Source organism: Corapipo altera, unplaced genomic scaffold, assembly GCF_003945725.1.
Source record: "Corapipo altera isolate COAL_440 unplaced genomic scaffold, ASM394572v1 47, whole genome shotgun sequence".
Lineage (NCBI taxonomy): Eukaryota > Metazoa > Chordata > Aves > Passeriformes > Pipridae > Corapipo > Corapipo altera.
In genome coordinates this window covers 2,694,802-2,713,545 of record NW_020884897.1, presented here as the reverse complement: position 1 = coordinate 2,713,545, position 18,744 = coordinate 2,694,802, and the positions used below count along the sequence as shown (strand labels likewise).

General features: G+C 37.9%; 1 protein-coding gene across 1 annotated transcript in view; it reads left to right on the top strand.

The window, feature by feature from the left end:
* The window catches only part of PARD3 (par-3 family cell polarity regulator), a 432,956-nt gene that overhangs the window by 146,156 nt on the left and 268,056 nt on the right, over positions 1 to 18,744 (top strand). The window contains 1 exon segment of the mRNA XM_027648420.1: positions 16,589 to 16,767. Coding sequence (XP_027504221.1) covers positions 16,589 to 16,767 — 179 coding nt within the window.

Genomic DNA, 18,744 nt, shown 5'->3' with positions numbered 1-18,744 from the left:
TGATGGATTCTCTGTCTCCTGAAGTCTTGAAATTAAAGTCAATATTTTTCTGTATTTCCAACAGAAGTTAAAAGACTAAATGCAGACATTATTGCATGGTGTACCTGGGCTTATATAGGTGTTTGACAGGATGATCACAGGGTGTCTTCAGGATTTGAGTTATGAGTCTTGTTTGGAGTCTCGCTGCAGTGTGTGTAGTGAATGATTCTTCGCGTACTTGGACCTGTGCTTTTCTCATTTAAGATTCTTCTGTAATTTTTTCATAATGTTTTCTCTTTTTCACTGCAGTTTTTCCAGCTGCACCCTCTCTTCTTGTTTACAGTGTCAATTCCAGCTGGTTCTGTAGTCTTCCCATCCTGTCTGCCACAGCCCCTTTCTCTGGCTATATCGCTGTAACACCCTTTGCTCCTGTGAACCCTCCAGCAACAACGGGGTTTCTCATTCATCTGTACCCCGTTTTGTTTGTAGGTGGAGTGTGTTTATTTGGTTTGTTGTTGTTGTTGTTTTATGTGTGTTTTGGTTTCTTTTAGGATATAAATGAGAAAATTCACTTTAAAGGTTTTTTGCATTTGTTTTTTGATTCAGCTCCTCCTTAGTGCAGACCAAGTGCAGACTTAGGAGGATGGACAGCATCTGGTTCAGTCACCATGGCTTGGGCTGGTTGTGTTCTCCTGTGGGGACTGGCTGGCAACTCAGCTGCTACCCAGGAAAGTGAGGCTGATAAAAATTCTGCATTAACTTTTTATACTTTCTGTGCCCTTTAACAGAAACTGATCTGTTTGGGCTCAGCTAAAAAAATGGACATTTTGAGCCCTTTTCTTCCCAGAATATTTAGTCTCTTTACTGTACTTCGTGACTGACTGCTGCTGTAGCTGTATCACAAAAAATTCCCAAGACTGTATTTTACAACAATGGCTTCAAGTGTGCTCTGACTTAATTAGAAGAAAAAACCAGCTTATATCGCTGGCTGTATTAGAGGCTTCTTGCTGTTGTGGTGTGACTGCTTATTGTTGAACATTCAATGCAGAAGACAGTTTACCTTGCAGTTTTTTTTTTTTTGTTAAGGAAAAATAGGTTAAATATGTAAAGTCACCACATAAATGCTAAGTATGATTATAAAATGCAAAAACGATGATACAGAATTCTGTGAGGAAAGGCATGCAAGACTGCCTGTGGGCCTAGGTTTTTATTCCTTTGCTTTTACAGCAAAGAGACTAGAAATGCTTATGCAATATTAATTCAGGATATACAGCAAATTGGCATTTGGAAGCATTCAATTTTCCTCATAATTGTTCTCCATTCACTTGGCCGATTATCATTAATTTCAGGGAATTAAAGATGCTCCTTTTAGAAGTTTCTAGTGAACTCTTTAGAAATGTCAAACAATAACAAACCTGCCACTTAGGCAGCAATTTTCCCTCTTGCTGTCCTCATGCTGATGTTAGATCGCTCTTTGGAAAGGCAAACTGCCGTGTAGTAAATCAGCGGGAAAATTTTTTCAGCCTCATGCTGCTGAGTGAATTTTGATCCAAGAATTTTTGTGTTTGTTTTGTTCATGCAAAGACTTTTATCCTCCAGCCTGGGACCAAGGAGGTTGTTTTTTTTCTTGCAAATCTGCAAAAGTGTATTTTGTTAAAGAACTTAATATTATATTTTTGTGGATTAAGCTTATACTTCTTCATTCATCTCTAGGTAAGTCCCACAAGAATGTAATTAAAAGCACGTGATGTCCAGGTCTTTCCTTTTCCTCTGCTGTAATGTGAAAAGGGAAACAAAATTGTTAAAATCCCTCAAGAAGGGAGTTGTGAAGTGCCATTTACTGAAAAGGTGGCTCTCTGGCTGTGTCACAGGACTTCCTAAAGCACAAAGTGTGCACAGGGACAAGAGCTGCAAACCATCTGTGATTAGAAAGGGCTACTGGGAGGGACTGTTTGATAGGGGTGTCTGTGACAGCGGGATTCAGTGACCCAGCGGGGTGTGTTATGTACCTGCTCGTAGGTTATGGATGTGCTGAGCGTCATTGTCTCTGTCTCATGATCTCTGTCTCTCCCTTTCTCCTGGAGTTAGCAGGCTGAGGGGCCAACATTCCAACACTGTCCCTGTGCCAGCCAGGAATAAAGAGTGTGGACATATGAATGAGTGTGGGCTTGGGTAGTTTTGGTTCTCATTCCTCTCAGTGTAGCTGCTTTCCAGCCCTGCTGAGATGCTGCTGCTGAAGAGGAGCAGCAAATCTCTCAGAGACGTTAAACTGCTTTTCTCTTCAGCTATGTGGAAACAGCTAAAAACTGTTACACTTGATAGGTGGTTTTAGTCCAGTACTCATAATTGAAATAACCAAACGGCTTCTTAGGAACATGAGAGCAACCTTGCTTTGCACAAATGGTTTTGGTCATGTCAGAAAAAGCAAATATACCTGTTTGACATATTTTAATCTGCCCTACATTAGAATTGCCATAGTAATCACACAAAAGGTAGGATAATGGTTGTATTCCAAGAGCTAATGAAAACTGGGGGAGGTGAGTGAGGGGTGCTTGATGCTGGGCTCGGAACAAGGAGCAGCCCAACCTGCTCCCCTGTCCAGTAGCAACATCTTTTGTAGTACCTGCATCCGAGAGTTGTTCCTCCATGACTGTCCTTTCCTCTTGCTGGCATTTGCATGATAAAGAAAAGCCCCTCTATTGGAAATGTGCTGTTGTGGAGAGGAGGGAACATCCTCGATTGTTAAGATTCAGACTTGATTTCCCAAATATGCGAAATCTTGGCTTCCTTTTTAAAATTTTTGAGGAGGTTTGCATTTTGTATGTGTTGCTTGACCAGTGGATAAGTTTTTTCTCCTCCTAGGTTTGAACTTGAGTCCATGAGTGTTAAACATCCTTTGGAAGTCTTTTCAAATGCTTGAAAAACACATAAATCAAAAATATCATCTGAGACAAATAAAGTGAACTATGTAATGAATTAATAACTTTTAAAATAGTTCTACAAATTCCAGAGAAGAACACAAAGTAATGAACTTGTTCTCAGAAAGCTATTTAGTTTCAGAAACATTTAAGAAGTATTTTTAGTGTTTATGTGAATGATGCAGAAGATAATGTTTCAATTTCTGTACAGACAAAATCCCAACTAAAACTAATGCGTTTCTGTACACATATAAATTTAATTTTGTTCTGGAGTGACTTTAAAAAACATCTACATGAGGGCTTTCTGTATTAGATATCCTTTGTATTTATAGTGATGAGTAAGTATATTAGATGTTATTTAATGCAGCAGATTTTTGACATCTCATATGAAATATTAAATACACTAGCTCTCATATAGTTACTAAAATATCCTGCCTTCAGGGTATTTTATAAACATAGGTAGCTAAACAATAATAACCAATTTTTCTGCTTTCTTATTTTACTTGAAATTCAAAATAGCCACTTTTATGAAACAGTAAATTATTTAGTCAGAACTCCATATTTAATGTAAAAATGGTGTAGTTTGGCAAAATATAAGAGAACAGTTGCTTAGAGATAATTTTTAGATTTTTAACTAAGTACTTCAAAAAGCAGAGGTGGTTCCTGCTGGAAGCACATTGACTGTGAGGTGCACACTGCAGAGAAGTCGATGATCTGTGAGAGCCTATGGATGTTCTACTAACGGTTGTTTGTTCTGTGTTTATTCTGTGAATGGCCAGGTGCTGTGTACAAACCTCAGAAGGAAGCATGGGTTGAAAAATTAATATGCTGGGGGCATCTTCCTACTGGTAGGCATTCTAAATTGTAATAGAATATAAAATGATGATAGCAAGACTTGTTCCCTAAAATCCATTTCTCTCAAGTGGGCTAAAGAAATAGCTCCATCAGTACAGGAGATGGCTGTCTTTTCCTGTGGCTTTCTTTTAGTTGTTATACAATATAACTTTCTTTTGAGAAGTGGAAAATGTCTGAATTACATTTCACAAAGCCTTTGTAGGGAACTAACTTTAGCTAAAAAATATTATTACAGTGAATATTAGTTTTGGTTATAGCAGGAGCATCTTAAGGATACACAGGTACAAGGTGTGTAGGGGAAGCCCATGAATGCTGAGGACTGGACACCATAATGCTCTTACAGCTGTCCTTTACATCCTGACTGTGGCTTCCCAGTACAGCTTGGGCACTTATCCAGAAAGGCAGCTCCTCCTTTGCATCTCCATGTTGGTAGTTGAATGGAGAGCGACCCTTCCATGTTCCTTCTTTACTCCTGGATATATTTTTTCATGGACTGAGGTTGTTAGCCTTGGCCTGCAGGGGCTGTGTCTGGATATGTGGCGTTCAGGGATGCCACGGTCCGGGGGAGAGGGCAGTGGGACCGCGACACTGCACAAAGGGTCTGAGTCGAGGTTGAAGGTGCAATGGTGGTTTATTGAAGGTGTGTGAGGGTTTATATAAGTTGTAGTGTAGAAAGGGCCAGAAAATGTGGTGGAGTAGGAGACAGACAACCAGGGGAACGAATAGGAGTAAGAACTTGGGAGAAGAGGGAGGAACTGGAGAGTAACTGGCCCAATGGTAGCTCTCTCTACACTGCAGCTTTTTCAGCCAATCAGAGGGAGGAGCAGGGAACAGACAACTCGAGTCATGCCTGGACGTGCCTGGGCAGCACAACTGTAGGGGTTACATACAATGCACATATTTGAAACCACATAAGAACTGTAAAATCCATATAATAAAGTCCTTTTTCAATTGTTGTATATCTTTTTCCATACCTGGAACCGTTCCCACTCTGATTCCTGCTCCTCCATATAGGGAAGTGAGTACTCTGTCCATCAGCCCACGTGCAAGGCAACGCTGGCCATGGCCTCATGTGGATTAGTGCAACTGTAGTTCCTTTGTTTTCTGTGTTTCCCTTATGTCCATCCTCAGTAGAGATTTTGTTAACTTGCTATCTTTCCTCAGGGAGGCCTTGGAGGACAGCAAGGTGTTTGTAGAAGTAGCACAAGGCACTTGACTGGGTTTGGGTGCAGAAGGAGGAATTCAGTTGCCAGATCAGTTGTAACAGCATTTTTCTTCTGCTTAGTGGAAAATGCAGAGGGTGTGACAGGTTTTGTCGAGAACTCTTGTCCATCTGACTACTTGCAGGGCATTTCCAGGATAACCTGTCCTGGGCTATTGATTTGTTTGAATCTGTTGAGATTCCTCATGTTCAAGCTACAGTCTCCAATTATTCATGGTAATGGAAGAGGACCAAGTAATATATGCTGGCAGTCCCCTCTTTTTCTCATTTCAGTGTATCAATACATTTTGGACTGCAGAACAGTAAATACCTTATTAATCTTCTGTGAACAATGAAGCAGAATGAGAATTCCTTAATAGTATAAAATGAATAATAATCATAATAATTAAAAATATTAATAGATTTTGTAAAATAAAACTTGTCCAGCTCATGTTCCCTCTCTGCATGCAGATACTTGAAATTATTGTAGCTCATTCTAGGATGAGACAAGTAGGGAGCCTTGTGGTGTGGAGACAGCTTGGAAGACTTAGCTGCTGGGAACCTGACAAATTCTGGCATGAAGTATATACCATAGTATTTCAGTAAATATCTTCTGTTAGTTCTGGCTAAAGCTATTTCTCCACTAAGAAAGATGATCTTCATCTCTGGGCTAGAACCAATCACAAATTCTACTGAAATTTGGCAACTGCAAGCATGAAAAGTCATTGATCCAAAAACTGTCTTTCGAGTAGTGAGATTTCCTTTTGAACCTCAGCTGAAGCTCTTTCTATTTGCTTATTCTTAGTTTTGAACTTTTAGGAATAATTTTTTACTCTCTTCAGCCTTGGCACTGTGAAATAAAAAAAATGGAGTGAGAGGCACGTAATTAAGCATGCAGCGTAACTGCATGTTTCCAGAGAGGAAAGAGAGGAGGGGAAAGAAAAAAAAGGGGGGGTGTGGGGTGCAGAATAAAAATAAAAAAAAGAAAAAAAAGAGAAAGAACGATGTTGCCAAAGTTTTTCCAAGATGTAGAAAGTTTTCTTTTCCTGAAAAAAACAATTTAGGCTCCCTGTTTATAAAGATAGATAGGAATACTCAACTTTGCACGTGCTTCAGGCAGCAGCTATTCTATTAGTGCTCACTAGGCATGGTTTTAAAAAATAAAGGGATATCTCTTTCTAGAAAAGAAGAAGAATTAAGGATATCTGCTGGTCTGTCACCCCTTGGAGAATGGCAGGTGTTCTGTTTTATTGTCCCGTTATGGGCATTATCTGAACAATTTAAACAACTTCCAGTATAGTCTAAATCGTCTTACTATTTGGCTACTGGGAACACCAGAGTTTTCTGCAGAAAGTGATCTTTAACATTAGGAATTAATGAGAAGTTTTCAGCATGTTGTGCAGAAGCTGAAGCTTCTTATTCCACACTCATGTAATTGGAAAGAGCTTGTTTGGACATCATTAGGTTTGTGTGGTCCCCAAACTTTGCAGCTTCCCAGACCATTCTCCAACCTACCCCCAGTGAAAGGTCAGGCACAGCAGAGAGCTCCACTATCTGCCCTCCCATGTCCTGGGCATGGCAGCTCTGCTGCCGTGCATCCCCTGTGGATGAGGAGGGTTGGTGGCATTTCATCTCATCATTTAAACACGCAAATGCTTGGTTTATCTTTGGGAATTCAGCTTGATACTTGCAGCTGAATGACAGAAAATAATATTCTTGAGATCTGTATGCTCTATGCTTTGCCTTTGAGCTGTGTTAGACCCTGCGTGCAGAAGAGCCTTCTGCTAAATATTGTCTATCTGAGCACATGGGGTGGCATGACATGGCCTTTTCCTAGTTTTGCTTGAGATATCTCTCTTCTTGGTCATCAGGAGCAGTTCAGTGGAACTTTAACTCACAGAGGTTTGATAACACTAAATGAGAACATGTTTCATGAATGTACCAATATGCTTCTAATAATCCTAGTAAATGTTTCTGTCATGGAAACAAGAGCAAGTGCCATTAAAATTGCAGAAGCTGTTAGTAATTTTTAATAGTTGTTCAGGACTATGTTCTCTCTATCTTATTATAGATGTTAGCTGTAATTTTTTTTACTGTGTTGGAGACTTGCTAGTGTGCACAGAGGCTACTCCTTTCCACGTGTTCTATTTTCTTTATATTTTGTGTATGTAACTATGAGAATGTATGCACATATAATTTCTGACCAAAAAACCCCCAACCATTTAAATGATTGTGATCAAGTTTCCTTGGTTGTCCTAACTACTATACTTCAGTTAAAAATCTGTCTTAATAATTTCTGTAATATAGCTATCTGGATTTTGAGTAATGCAGGTTCAGATCCACCTCCAGGCATTGATATTCCAAAATTATTGCCTTCTCTAGCTTGACAGTGGCCTGTGAACTGGATATAAGCGATTGTTTTTATATCTTAGTAAAGGTTTTGATGATTCCTGAATTTCTCTGCAGTGGAGCAAGGCAAGAGCCAGCCATGCTCCCCCAGCCTGAAAGGAGGTTTGGCCAGTGCCCACTCAATGGCGAGGAGCTTCTCCATAGAAACATGGAGACATAACAGATTAACAGCCAAAAACCTTCAAAGATGGAGTGTTCATCTGATGGCTGGCAAAGAAATACCTCTTCCCTCACTGTTTCAAACATAAAGGAGGTAAACTAACCATCATACATAACTTGTTTGTTGTTCACGTAATTAAGACACCAGAGGGATCCCTGCTGCACCCATTATTTACCATACCCTGTGTATACACAGGGCTATTTAGTGATGGTTCTGTCATGACGTCTTACAAATCCAGAAGTTTGGGTGCCTTTTTCCCATTCTAAACCCCAGTAGAATTGCTGCAGGTTTTCATTTCCTTGCTGTTTGCCCAGGGAGTGGCTGGTGGTAGGGTTTCCTTCACTGGGTATTCGCCACAGAGGTGATGCTGATGGGCAGTGCAGGCCTTCACCTTTCTGACGAGTTAATTTGTGCTGTAATTCATGAGCCAGTGGATGAGGCATTAGGTTTTGATGGAGAGTAGGGAAGGAGAGAGATTCCAGCAGCAGCTTTGTAAGGACTTGCGTAACAACAAATCTCTTACTAATTACACATATTCCTGCTGAATTGCAATTAAGCATGTCTAACTCTGCATCTGCATATGATCCACATTGGAATTCCCACCTCAGGTATGAGGTGATGTAGTGATGTACCAGGCTGTGTTGGCAACAAATGTTGAAAGAAAGTTTATTCTTTGATAAGTCAGAAGTGGATACAGACTGACAAATAGTTCTGAACCCCTAATATCTGGTACTACAAGGTAATGGCACTTCTCCCCACCCACTTTCCTCCTCACATAAAAGCACAGTCATGGCCTGGGGACCAGAAAGGCATCACGACGTTGGCAACCCCAGCAGGTTTTTTCTGACTGAAACTCACTGATGAAAGACTTGTAACATGTATTATAAATGTTATATCACTCCTGGTTCTTCCCAGCAGAGCTCTTCGAGTTACAATCTAAATCTTATTGTTGCATCTATCTATCTTCCCTTCTGTCCAGGAAAAAGTTTTAAACACCTTCCTCTAAGCAAGCCTTTCTGAGCCTACCCTACGCAAAGCATTTAGGCCATAAAAAAAGCACAGTTTTCACAGCACTGCATTATGTTTACTAACAGGAACAATTTTACTATTAAGTTTTAGGGGATTTTTCAAAGTTGTGGTAAGAAAAATATCTGCCAACTTTCTTCCTGTGTCTCAGAGTGGTAAAGCTTTATGAACTCAAAGCAGCGAGGAATTTGCTCCTGTCTGTGTAAACCCTTGCCTGTACTACAAAACAAATGAAAATGTGAAATACGGTGTCTTCATTTTAATATAACTAAATATCAATCATAGTCTTATTAGCAAGGCATGATCTTTGATGAAAGCAGGAAAACTTCAGCAGCAGCAAAGTTGATGATGTTTCTACTGTCGCACAATTGTTTGAAGAAGTAAGACACAAATTTTTGCAAAGACTCTTGACATCTGCGGGACTAGAAGTGCATTTTTCTTATCTTTGTAGCAGTAGTGTGAAAATAGGTAAAGAGGTAATCCAGCATGTTTTAAGGAAATCCTTGAAAACTGTACCCAAAAACCTGAGACTGTGGCTTGTTAAAACATTCTGAAACACAATTTTTTGACAGAGATGAGTAGAACATTTGTAAAGTCTGACATTTTTGTCTTTTCTTTTGGCATGCAAAGGTATTTGCATTTTAGAAAAAAGCCCAGAGAAAAGAGACGGAGAGGGTGTAGGTAATTAAATTTTAATTTCAGTTTTAAAGCTCTTTCTCTAATTAGCTTTAAAAGTCAGTGTCTAAGTAAATTGAGTTTCAAGGTGAAATCATAATTTTTTACCTGGATCTTAGTATTCAAAAGTAAGAAGAAAGAATATTAGAGAAAGAGAGGGAAGATTGTTACTTTGAAGGTCTTTCAAGATAAGGATTTAACATTACCTCATTATTAAAATATAACTGTGGCAGGTTGTTTTCTTATTTCTGAATTTCAAGTCATTGAGCAGTCATGGTTGGAAAAATGAAAAACTTAGGTTCTATTAAAAGAAACTGAAAATTATACTAATAAGATAAGGACTTTATTTTGCTTTATAACAAGACTCTTTTTGGTAGCTTGCTTGCATTCTTTTCTCTGTTGTCCATTCTTCCAGAGATGATCTTACTGTTCTGAGTCACTTTTGATCATACACATGCTAATACAATGTCCTGTGTTTCTTAAAGGTGTGCTAGCATGCAGTGGTTTTTCGTTTGTGTGTTTTACACAGCCAGGTGTATTTTCTCTGCATTTATGTGATGGTTAAGGACACAACCTGCTGCATTCATCTGCCATCTGCTAGACCACGTTGAGCAGTTTTAGTACTGTGGTACAGCCTCTGCCCCTCTCCTGGTGTGGCTGCATGCCATGGCCCCAATGGCATGGGGCAGTGATAGGAGGAAAACAGGCTAATTGTGACTTGTCACAATTTAATGTGCAAATTCTTAGAAATGTGCCATTTTAAAGCTAAAGAAATAAGAAAGCAGACAACAATATTTGATAACATGGAAAATATGTCTGTGAGGAAGTGCATAAGTTGTTTGGCGATGAATAGCTAGAAGAATAACTGAAAACAGTTGGGTTTGTATGTGAAGTAGTTATAAATATCTGGAACTCTGTGAAGCTAACAATGATTTATTTTCTCTCTAAGAGCAATGGCAATCTAGTTATTTAACCAAGAGTTCTGAACATAGAGAAATTAATTTAAGAAGTTGATTTTAAGCATAAATGTATTTTGAGGTAGAGAAATGCTAATTATCTAAACTACGTCATCTTAAGCTTTCTTGTAATTCTGAAAGGGAGAGCCATGACCATGAGATACCTGGCATTTGCAGGTGAATGCTGTATAATTCATGTAATATTTGCAAATGTTGAAGCATTTGATAGAAATTTAAGTGTCTTGAAAGTTCCAAGGTAATGTGACCACAAACACTTCAATATGGTTTAAAAATCAGCATAGAAATCTTAAAAATTGAAGGCAATCTTAGTCTAGAGATTTTTGTCCTGTAGGGTGTCATGAGGATTCCTGTCAGCTTTGGCTTTATTTAACATCTTTAAATCTAGGAGAAGCAGTACTGTAAATAGTTTGTTAATTAAGTTTTCAGATGTTGATAGACTGGGAAAATAGAATAACACAAATGAGGATGTTGTACACACACTGAATGCAGTTTGATTCAGTCTGAATAAATAGAAGCTAATGTATAAGAACAGTGATCTAAACTGAACAAATACAGTTATTACCGAGACAAAGATGCTGAAGTGAGACTATAGAAAAAGTTTTAGGATTTTTATGGATGTTGTGGGTTGATACCATGACAATAAAATACCCAGGTGTGATTATTGTTGGTTATGTATTAGTGTCAAAGTTCAAAAACAGACAGGGAGGATTCAGACAGCACTGAGGGTATTTCATAAGAGAAATATCCTATTCTGGGTGCCTTCTGAACAAGTTAAGACTAGAATAATATTTACAAAAAGGAACAGCAATAGAGAATTAAGAGAGGCAAAGATGAAATTATGTGCTGTGTAACACCTTTTAGGAGAGAACTGAGATGTTGTCTGTGACATATGAAAGGAATAGATAGTTTTGTAAGAGAAGGGGGGGCAACTAATGACCGGAGGATAAACTTGGGGGAAATAATACAAATACATAAATAAATTCTGAAGATTTTGACATTCTGAAATGCTGCAAATTATTTTATTAAATAATAATTATTTAAAAGTTGAATGAATTCTAGGAGAGAGAAATATACTGCTCTAGGTCATGGAGAGATAATTGTTGGTGTATGTGTTTGTGTGTGTGTATATTTATATATATAATGTATATATAAAAATATATACATACATACATACATTTATCCCCTTCCTTTGCTGTCACATCTAAGAGTATGTTTCTGAAAAGATCTGCAACTGGCAGTAGCTTTGAAGTGCTCCTGTTTGTGTCCCTCCCAGCTGCCTGTAGCATGCCCAAATTAGCTTCTGCAGGACAGATGGTTCCGTTGTCCCAGGGGAAGTTCTTCACCTCTTGGAACTGCTTAAGTTTTTAATATTTTCTTCTTTTCTAATTCAAGATGCCTACATTTGATTTGCACTGTTTTGTTAATCTTTTAGAGAAGTGCTGTTTTATGTTAGCTGCTGCTAGGGTTTAATGCAGTTTGTAGATAAGTTCAGAGTCAGCTGGTTTTTGTCTCCAACTGTTTTTCTTCTGTCCGTAGTCCAGTTTACAACAGACTCAGTGGTCTTTGGAAGTTACCATCAGTTTTTCTCTAGAGGTTTTCAAATATGAAAGTTGAACTGATTAGGGGATTTGAGCTTTTGAAGGTCATAAGGGATGTTTGGCTCTTGGTGTGTCCAACTGAGTGGAACAAGGAACTGAACTGAACCTACTGAAATTGGAACCAGAGCTCCGGGAGCTGTGCTGGAGTGTGAAACTCAAGTCTAATCTAAATATTTTTAAAGAGAGATTTCAGTTAAATATAGACAAAACCTTAACTTACAGTTTCAAACACTTCAAGCTGAAAGAAGCAGTCCTGCTTTCCTCAGCCCCAGGATGACCCTGATTCATCCTTTCTCTTGGGCTCTAGATGAGGATTTGAGTGGAACAATGAGCTGGATTGGCAATAGAGGCAGTAAAGCTCTTCAGTTTCTGTCTCCCATCCCCAGGCTGGTTTCTTGATGCTGGCGTAGGATCTATGTGTGTCTTGTGTATACAGTGCACCCAGATGTACATACATGTCTATGGGCTCACTTTTAGGAACTCTGTCTAACCTGAGCAGCTTTTTTGTTAAAAGCTACTCTTTCCCATAGGGTTTTTTGGTTTTATAGCGTCATCATTTTCCCAGAGTCATCTCTAGGGTGTGGAGAGAAAAAAAAGTCCTGTCCTGGTCTACTCATCAGTTGTGGGCCTGTTGGTCTGTGTGAGGTGGCCAGAAATGACTGTGAGATCTTTTTTTTTTCATTTCTGTGCCTTAAATCCACTGTGTGCCAAATTGTGCAAGCTGCAATGGCACCGAGGAGCTGAAACATCAGTAGAAATCTTCAGAGTAAAATTAGCTTGGCTATGCTATATAAATATAAGTATGTATTTTTCTAGTCATGCCCTCCAAGCTGATATCCAAGAGAAAATTGGTATGAGAAGGTATATATTAGCTCTGTTCTGGGAGATCACCATCTATTGTGCTGAATGCCTGCACATAGGATGACATATTCAGCTTTATGGATGAAATTTGCCAGATCCTCAAATGCTTTTACTCGTGAGCGTATTTGAAAATCAGAGAAGGTGATGACCCTTTTAAAATAAAAATGGAATTGCTGGCAGGAAAGGAAGGTACAAGTCTGTATTCTTAACATTTAAAGATGGTTATAAAATGTGTATTGGCTGTTTTTATAATTTATAGTGAAACTGCTGTTGCTTTTAATAAAATGAGACTTCCAGTCAGAATTTCATGATTATGAATGTGAGCATTTTGTTATACAGCTTGGATATATCCTACAAATAACCGTTTTCTAGCAAAACTCTTGCTACATACATAACTTAATGGGATTCTCTGTCACATATAATTCTTTCTGAAGTTGACTTGTGGTTGAATACTTCAAGTCCTTGAATGTGACTCGAGAACTGAGTTAGTGGTAACTTTCATGATTTTTAATTTAATTTTTCCATATTTCTTAGACTTTTAAAACTTCCTGTAATTCATTATTAGATTTACCGTTTCAAGTGCTTATTTAAAAGGCACCTTAGCTGCAGAAGCAAATCAATATTTACAGTGCATTAGTGCCACAGAGAATTTGAAGTCTTGTGATTAGAGTTCATTGCTGTTTTATCCACTCTTCAAAGAAACCACAGACTTCAAACGGTATCAGCCATCATCCTGGAATCAGTGACATTGCATCGGTCCCATGCGTACTTCATCTTGTGGTTTAATTATTAACTTCCTTTTCTTTGATTTTCCTTTTAATATTTCAAAGTATATCCTCTTCAAATCTATAAATTCAAGTAAAACAGAGGATTGTAACCAACAATATATTGTTTTTTTAAAAAAAAATCTGTTCAATATATTATTTTATGTTGTTGTTTTAATGGAGAGTATCAAAATCAAATTAGAATGGTCTCTCAGAACAGAATTGAAAAGAAGAATATAGGAGATTTTATTTACAAGTTATGGTTAATATAGTGTGAACAGGATTTAATTCTTGGATTAAACCTGGAGCAATACTGGCCATTGCCAAGCAGCATGCATTAGATCTAGCTCCATGTGCTTGTCCCATTCCAGTGATAAAAAAATATTGCCATGTTTAAATTTCTAGTTTAACTGGGAAATACATTGATCCGACACACCCAAATTATTGTCTTTTATTATTTACTTTATTGTGAAATTTGCTTAGTAATGCAAATTACTTTTCCTTGTGTATGGAACCATTTTCATAAGAAGAGATTAGAATAAATCATGTTGCATTTTTATATTGACAGACCACCTTTTTTTTTTTAAGGTTTGGAGAAGTGTTCAATAAATGTCTGAAAATATCTCAATAACTGAAGTTATTAAAATTAAACTGGTCATATTAAAGGTGGCTCATCTGTGAGTAGATATTGTAAAGAAGCTTTTCATGTTAATGTTTTCTCTGAAGCATATTAATATTTGTGAATTCTGCTGCATAATTGACTACCTGTATTTTGAAAAGTCTGTACTTAGCATTGGGCAAACTGTCAGGTTTTCACTACAAAGTGAAAGCCAAGGCAGTGATAAGGGCTTGTTCCTCTCCAGAAATACTGGCTTGAGTTCCAGTTTCATCCTTTCTTTCTTTGTTGGCAATTTGGCTTTTCTTCTTACAGAAGTTCACCCAACTGAACTTTTGTTTTGTCAAGCAATTTGGAGAAGAAGTGTAAAAATACAAGAACATTTTGCTATCACCGTGCTTATATATAGATGTACAAGCATAAGGAGCAAGTGAACTCATGTTTGAAAATTGTAATTCTCTGTTGTGGGGTGGGTAGCTAAGGCAAACAGGATAATATGCATGGGGTGCTGCTTGGAACAAATATAGATTGGTATTTTTCTTAAGTGGCACTACACGCTACAGAGCCACTTTCTGGCTCAGGCTGATCTAATAAACGAGAGTGTATGTTGAGGGCTGCACCAGGAGCACAGGCACTGCTGTGAAGGGGTCATTTCATCCTGTGTGGTGAGGCACTGGCTGGGGCTGCAGCTGAGCCACCTTTGTTCAGAGATCTCTTGTGATTTGATAGTGCACTGTTGGTGTGTTTGCTGTAGAGGGGGAGAGGAGATGCTTTACCTTCACCTGCTTCATGAAACTTGAAGTAGTTGAAGACAAAGCAATCAAAGAAAAACCCTCTATAAGAGTTTATTAGTATATATTGAGCAATCAAATTCCAAGTAGACTTAACTGAGACCATTAGTACTTTCCTGCATAATTAGTAATATTTCATGAAATATTCTTGTAGTTAATTCTAGTTCTATTTTACATGTATATATTTGTGTATATAGTATGTATGTGTATAAATATGTGTATACATATCCATAAGAGAAAGCATTTTATTTCCTGGAAATTAACGCTGTTATGAAAGTAAAAAGAAGAAATTGAGAGGAAAGAGAAATAGTACAACAGTTGTGGGGAAAAGGACATGAATTCTTTGTTATTGTTTACCATAATGAACATGAAATAGAGCATTTTGGTGTTTGGTTGTGTACACTTGTGCATATCTCAGCAGCAGGAGTCCTAGCAGATTAAAAAAAACCTCACACATTTACACTGTGCCATGGCTTACTGTATTTCTCGGTGTCGTTATAATGCCATGCAAAATAAGATGATTATTAGTATTATACGTGGCATTAACATAAAGATATTGTTGATTGTCCACTCATTTAACAAACAACTCTGGTCATTGTGTTTTCCTGCTGGTATTGTGAGACATGCAGTTTCCTTGGGAACTGTTTCATCCTAGCATTAAAACATAGTCCTGGGTTTTATTCTCAGCTGTTGCCTAGTGTGACTTTCCCAGTGACTCTGCTGCTTATGTGCCATTGCTTTCACCTTTTTCTTTTCCACTTTGCATTCAAGGTTCCCAGTGCAGCAATAAAGAGAAATAAAACTGATAAATCACAGCCCCTCTGTTCTGATGCTGAGTGGGAGAGTACTAGGAGGTCACAAATTCAGGCAATGAAACTTCTGTTTGGGCAAGGAGAGGATAGATGTGTGGATATCTGTTGTAGGATAATAAATGAAATTGAAAAAAATTAAGTTGTATTTCAAGAAAAACTAGCTTTAATGTGCTATCAAAGTTTTCAGAATGGATGTGACCTCTACGTATATTAAGCAAACCTTATCTCTTTCCAATCAGTCTACCTGCCTGCTGCATCATTTATTACTAATGAAATATTTTTCTTCTGTCACTCATGCCAGCTGGAAGGCTGAGGGAATCAGGGTAAATCAGCACTGATCTTGTTTCAGCTGTCAGGAAGAGGCAAAGGAAGAATGCAGAATAGAAAACAGTCTCTTCCATAAGTTTTGAGAAAGAAATTGAGAGTATATTTTAGAGGGCGAGGTGGCTGCCTTTTTCTGGCCGGCAGCTTCTTGACGGGGTGCTGTGCCAGCTCTGCCCAGGCTGCAGCCTTGGCAGTGGCATGGGGGTCACATTGTCCTAGTCTACCCCTTACTTTGTCACCAGGCTTTGGCTACTTGCTCTTTAAAATACGTGTGTGTCACTTTAGCCTCTTAGTTGTTCAAGCTTATGTTGTATTTTTTATTTTATGCAACAACCAGCAGATAGGCGTGATGCTGTGTTCTCACTCAGAAAGCCACCAAGCTGTGCTAGGTTCAGAGTTTGATTTTCCCTTCATTTTCTCCTTGTGTGGCCAAGCAGCAAGGCTGTGGTTTTGAGGAAACAGACCTTGTCCTTGAGGAGCTATGCTGAGGTCAATAACTCCTTACTCTGTGAAACCACATTTGGTCAAAACCACCCATCCAGAGCTTGAAAAAATATTTTTCTTTTGTCAAAAACATTTTAAATCTAGTCAGTGTTTATTTACTGTCTGTTTTATTCTTCAGATATGCCTCTTCATGTCCGACGCAGTAGTGACCCTGCACTGATTGGCCTCTCAACCTCTGTAAGTGACACAAATTTTTCTTCAGAAGAACCTTCACGGAAAAACCCTACAAGGTGGTCCACAACAGCAGGCTTCCTCAAGCAGAACACCCCTGGCGTACCCAGTGCGCATGAAAGAAAGGTATATTTCTTTCTCCTTCTTTATGAAATAAATGAAAAATATGCATGAATCTTGAATTGTTTCCCGCTTCTCTCACCTGCTCCTTGTTTAAACTTGTGTTTTCTGACCTTGTCCTCCAAATCCTATCATCAGCAGAGAAGTGTTTGAGTCACGTGTGTGTCCTGCCCTTCAGGTACTGTTGGTGATCCACACAACAGGGACTCTAAAAACTAGATTTTTGCTATTAGCTGTTGTTGAAGCTCAGATTACTCATTACTCTGCAAAGCAGGGCCTAAATGCTGTCATGCATTTGGGTGGTGCTTTTTATTTTTTAAAAACCTAATAGGCCTTGTCTATAATGATTCTTACTGATCTCTGTAGAAGTTCTAATGTCAGTAAATAATCTGAATGCCCACAGCTGGTCTGGTTTGTCTTTCTGGCACAGCTTTGCTAGTTTTTACTTTCTGAGGCTCTAGTCAAGTAATGCAAAACACAAATTGCAAATGATTTCTCTCCTTGATAACATTCTTAGAACTAAACTAGTGAAATGTAGAGTGCGTATTTTTTCCATCATTTTTTCAATATGATTTCAGTATCTCTGTATGAATTGCATTACTCACTAGAGAAGTCAGCAGGAAGCTCTCTTCTCAGTGCATTATTAAAAAAAATAAATTGGAAGAAATATACCTTTTGTACAGATCCCACCATTGCCCATATTTGTGATGATAACTTGCAGACAAACTCAAAAGGAAAAAAAATATATTTTCTAATAGAAATGAGTAATTTAAAAAGAATATTACAGTTATGGTTGCCATTCTGACTACACAGCACAAAGTAATCTTGGCAAATATGCAGCTTATTTTAGCTTTTATTTTTTACCTCAATTTTTATTATTTTTGTGTAGTATAAATGCAAACTAAGACTCAGCAGTCCGGACTCCGACACCCAAATAAAGAAGTCCTTATACGCTGCTAATGAACTGAGCTGTTTTCGGTGGGCTTTTGGTCATTTCAAAAACATCTATAAAAGCACAGTGCTCATAGGCATTGAGGTGCCCCTTCATGCAGAGATGTCAGTTTAACATGGTATTTTTAGGTTTCTGCTGGAGCAGGATTTAAGGCAGTTAGTGGTATATTTTCTGTCACTTGTACTGGTGTGGCACAGAAGTGTATGTTGTTTTAAAAAAATGTCTTTTATACTATTCTGATTCAGAGAAGAAAAATTATAATCTAATCCATTTTATGTATTAACATTTTCAGTTAATTTTTCTGCAGTCATAATGAGACGACATTTCATTACTCCACAAGCATAGAATGGCCATACATAGCATAATCAGATTTCTCTGAGTGTCTGAAGTTAGCAGAAACTGGCGAGAACTGAACAGCAGCTCATCTTTCACACTAGTTTTCTTGCATCATTAGTTGTTCAGCATGTACTTACTCTTGATTTTTGTGAAAATATTTCATGTCTACTGGAGTACAGTGACCAAACTGGAAAGGAATGCATGTGATCTCATATAGTGATGGGAAACAAGGCACAAGAGAACATTAAATCAAGATTGGAAAAAATTAAAGTTATATTAGTTAGCACAATAGATACTGATAATTTCTTCTACCTTTTTTGCATACTCTTTATATTGATCCTTTGAATAGAGCAGATGACTGCACAATTTTTAGTAGGTAAGATGCAGTAAACATCTGGAATTAAATAGTGCTATGAATTAATCCTGGGTTCATTCAAGCTAGACTGTTTTTTTCTGTTTTCAGTGTCTTGGTTGCTTCATGTAAGTCAAGATTTTGTAGTCAATCCTATTTCTCTTAGAATGGATATTAAAAATTCTGCTTACTATTTAATTTCTATTATTATTTTAAAAGGTGTATTTTTGAAGTTCCTGTCACCAATCACTTACCAAAGTACTAACACTGAGTTTTTACAAATGTGTTTGTGTTATTTGAGCTATAGAAAGTCCTCAGTACTTTTCTTATGCTAGGTTGTTTT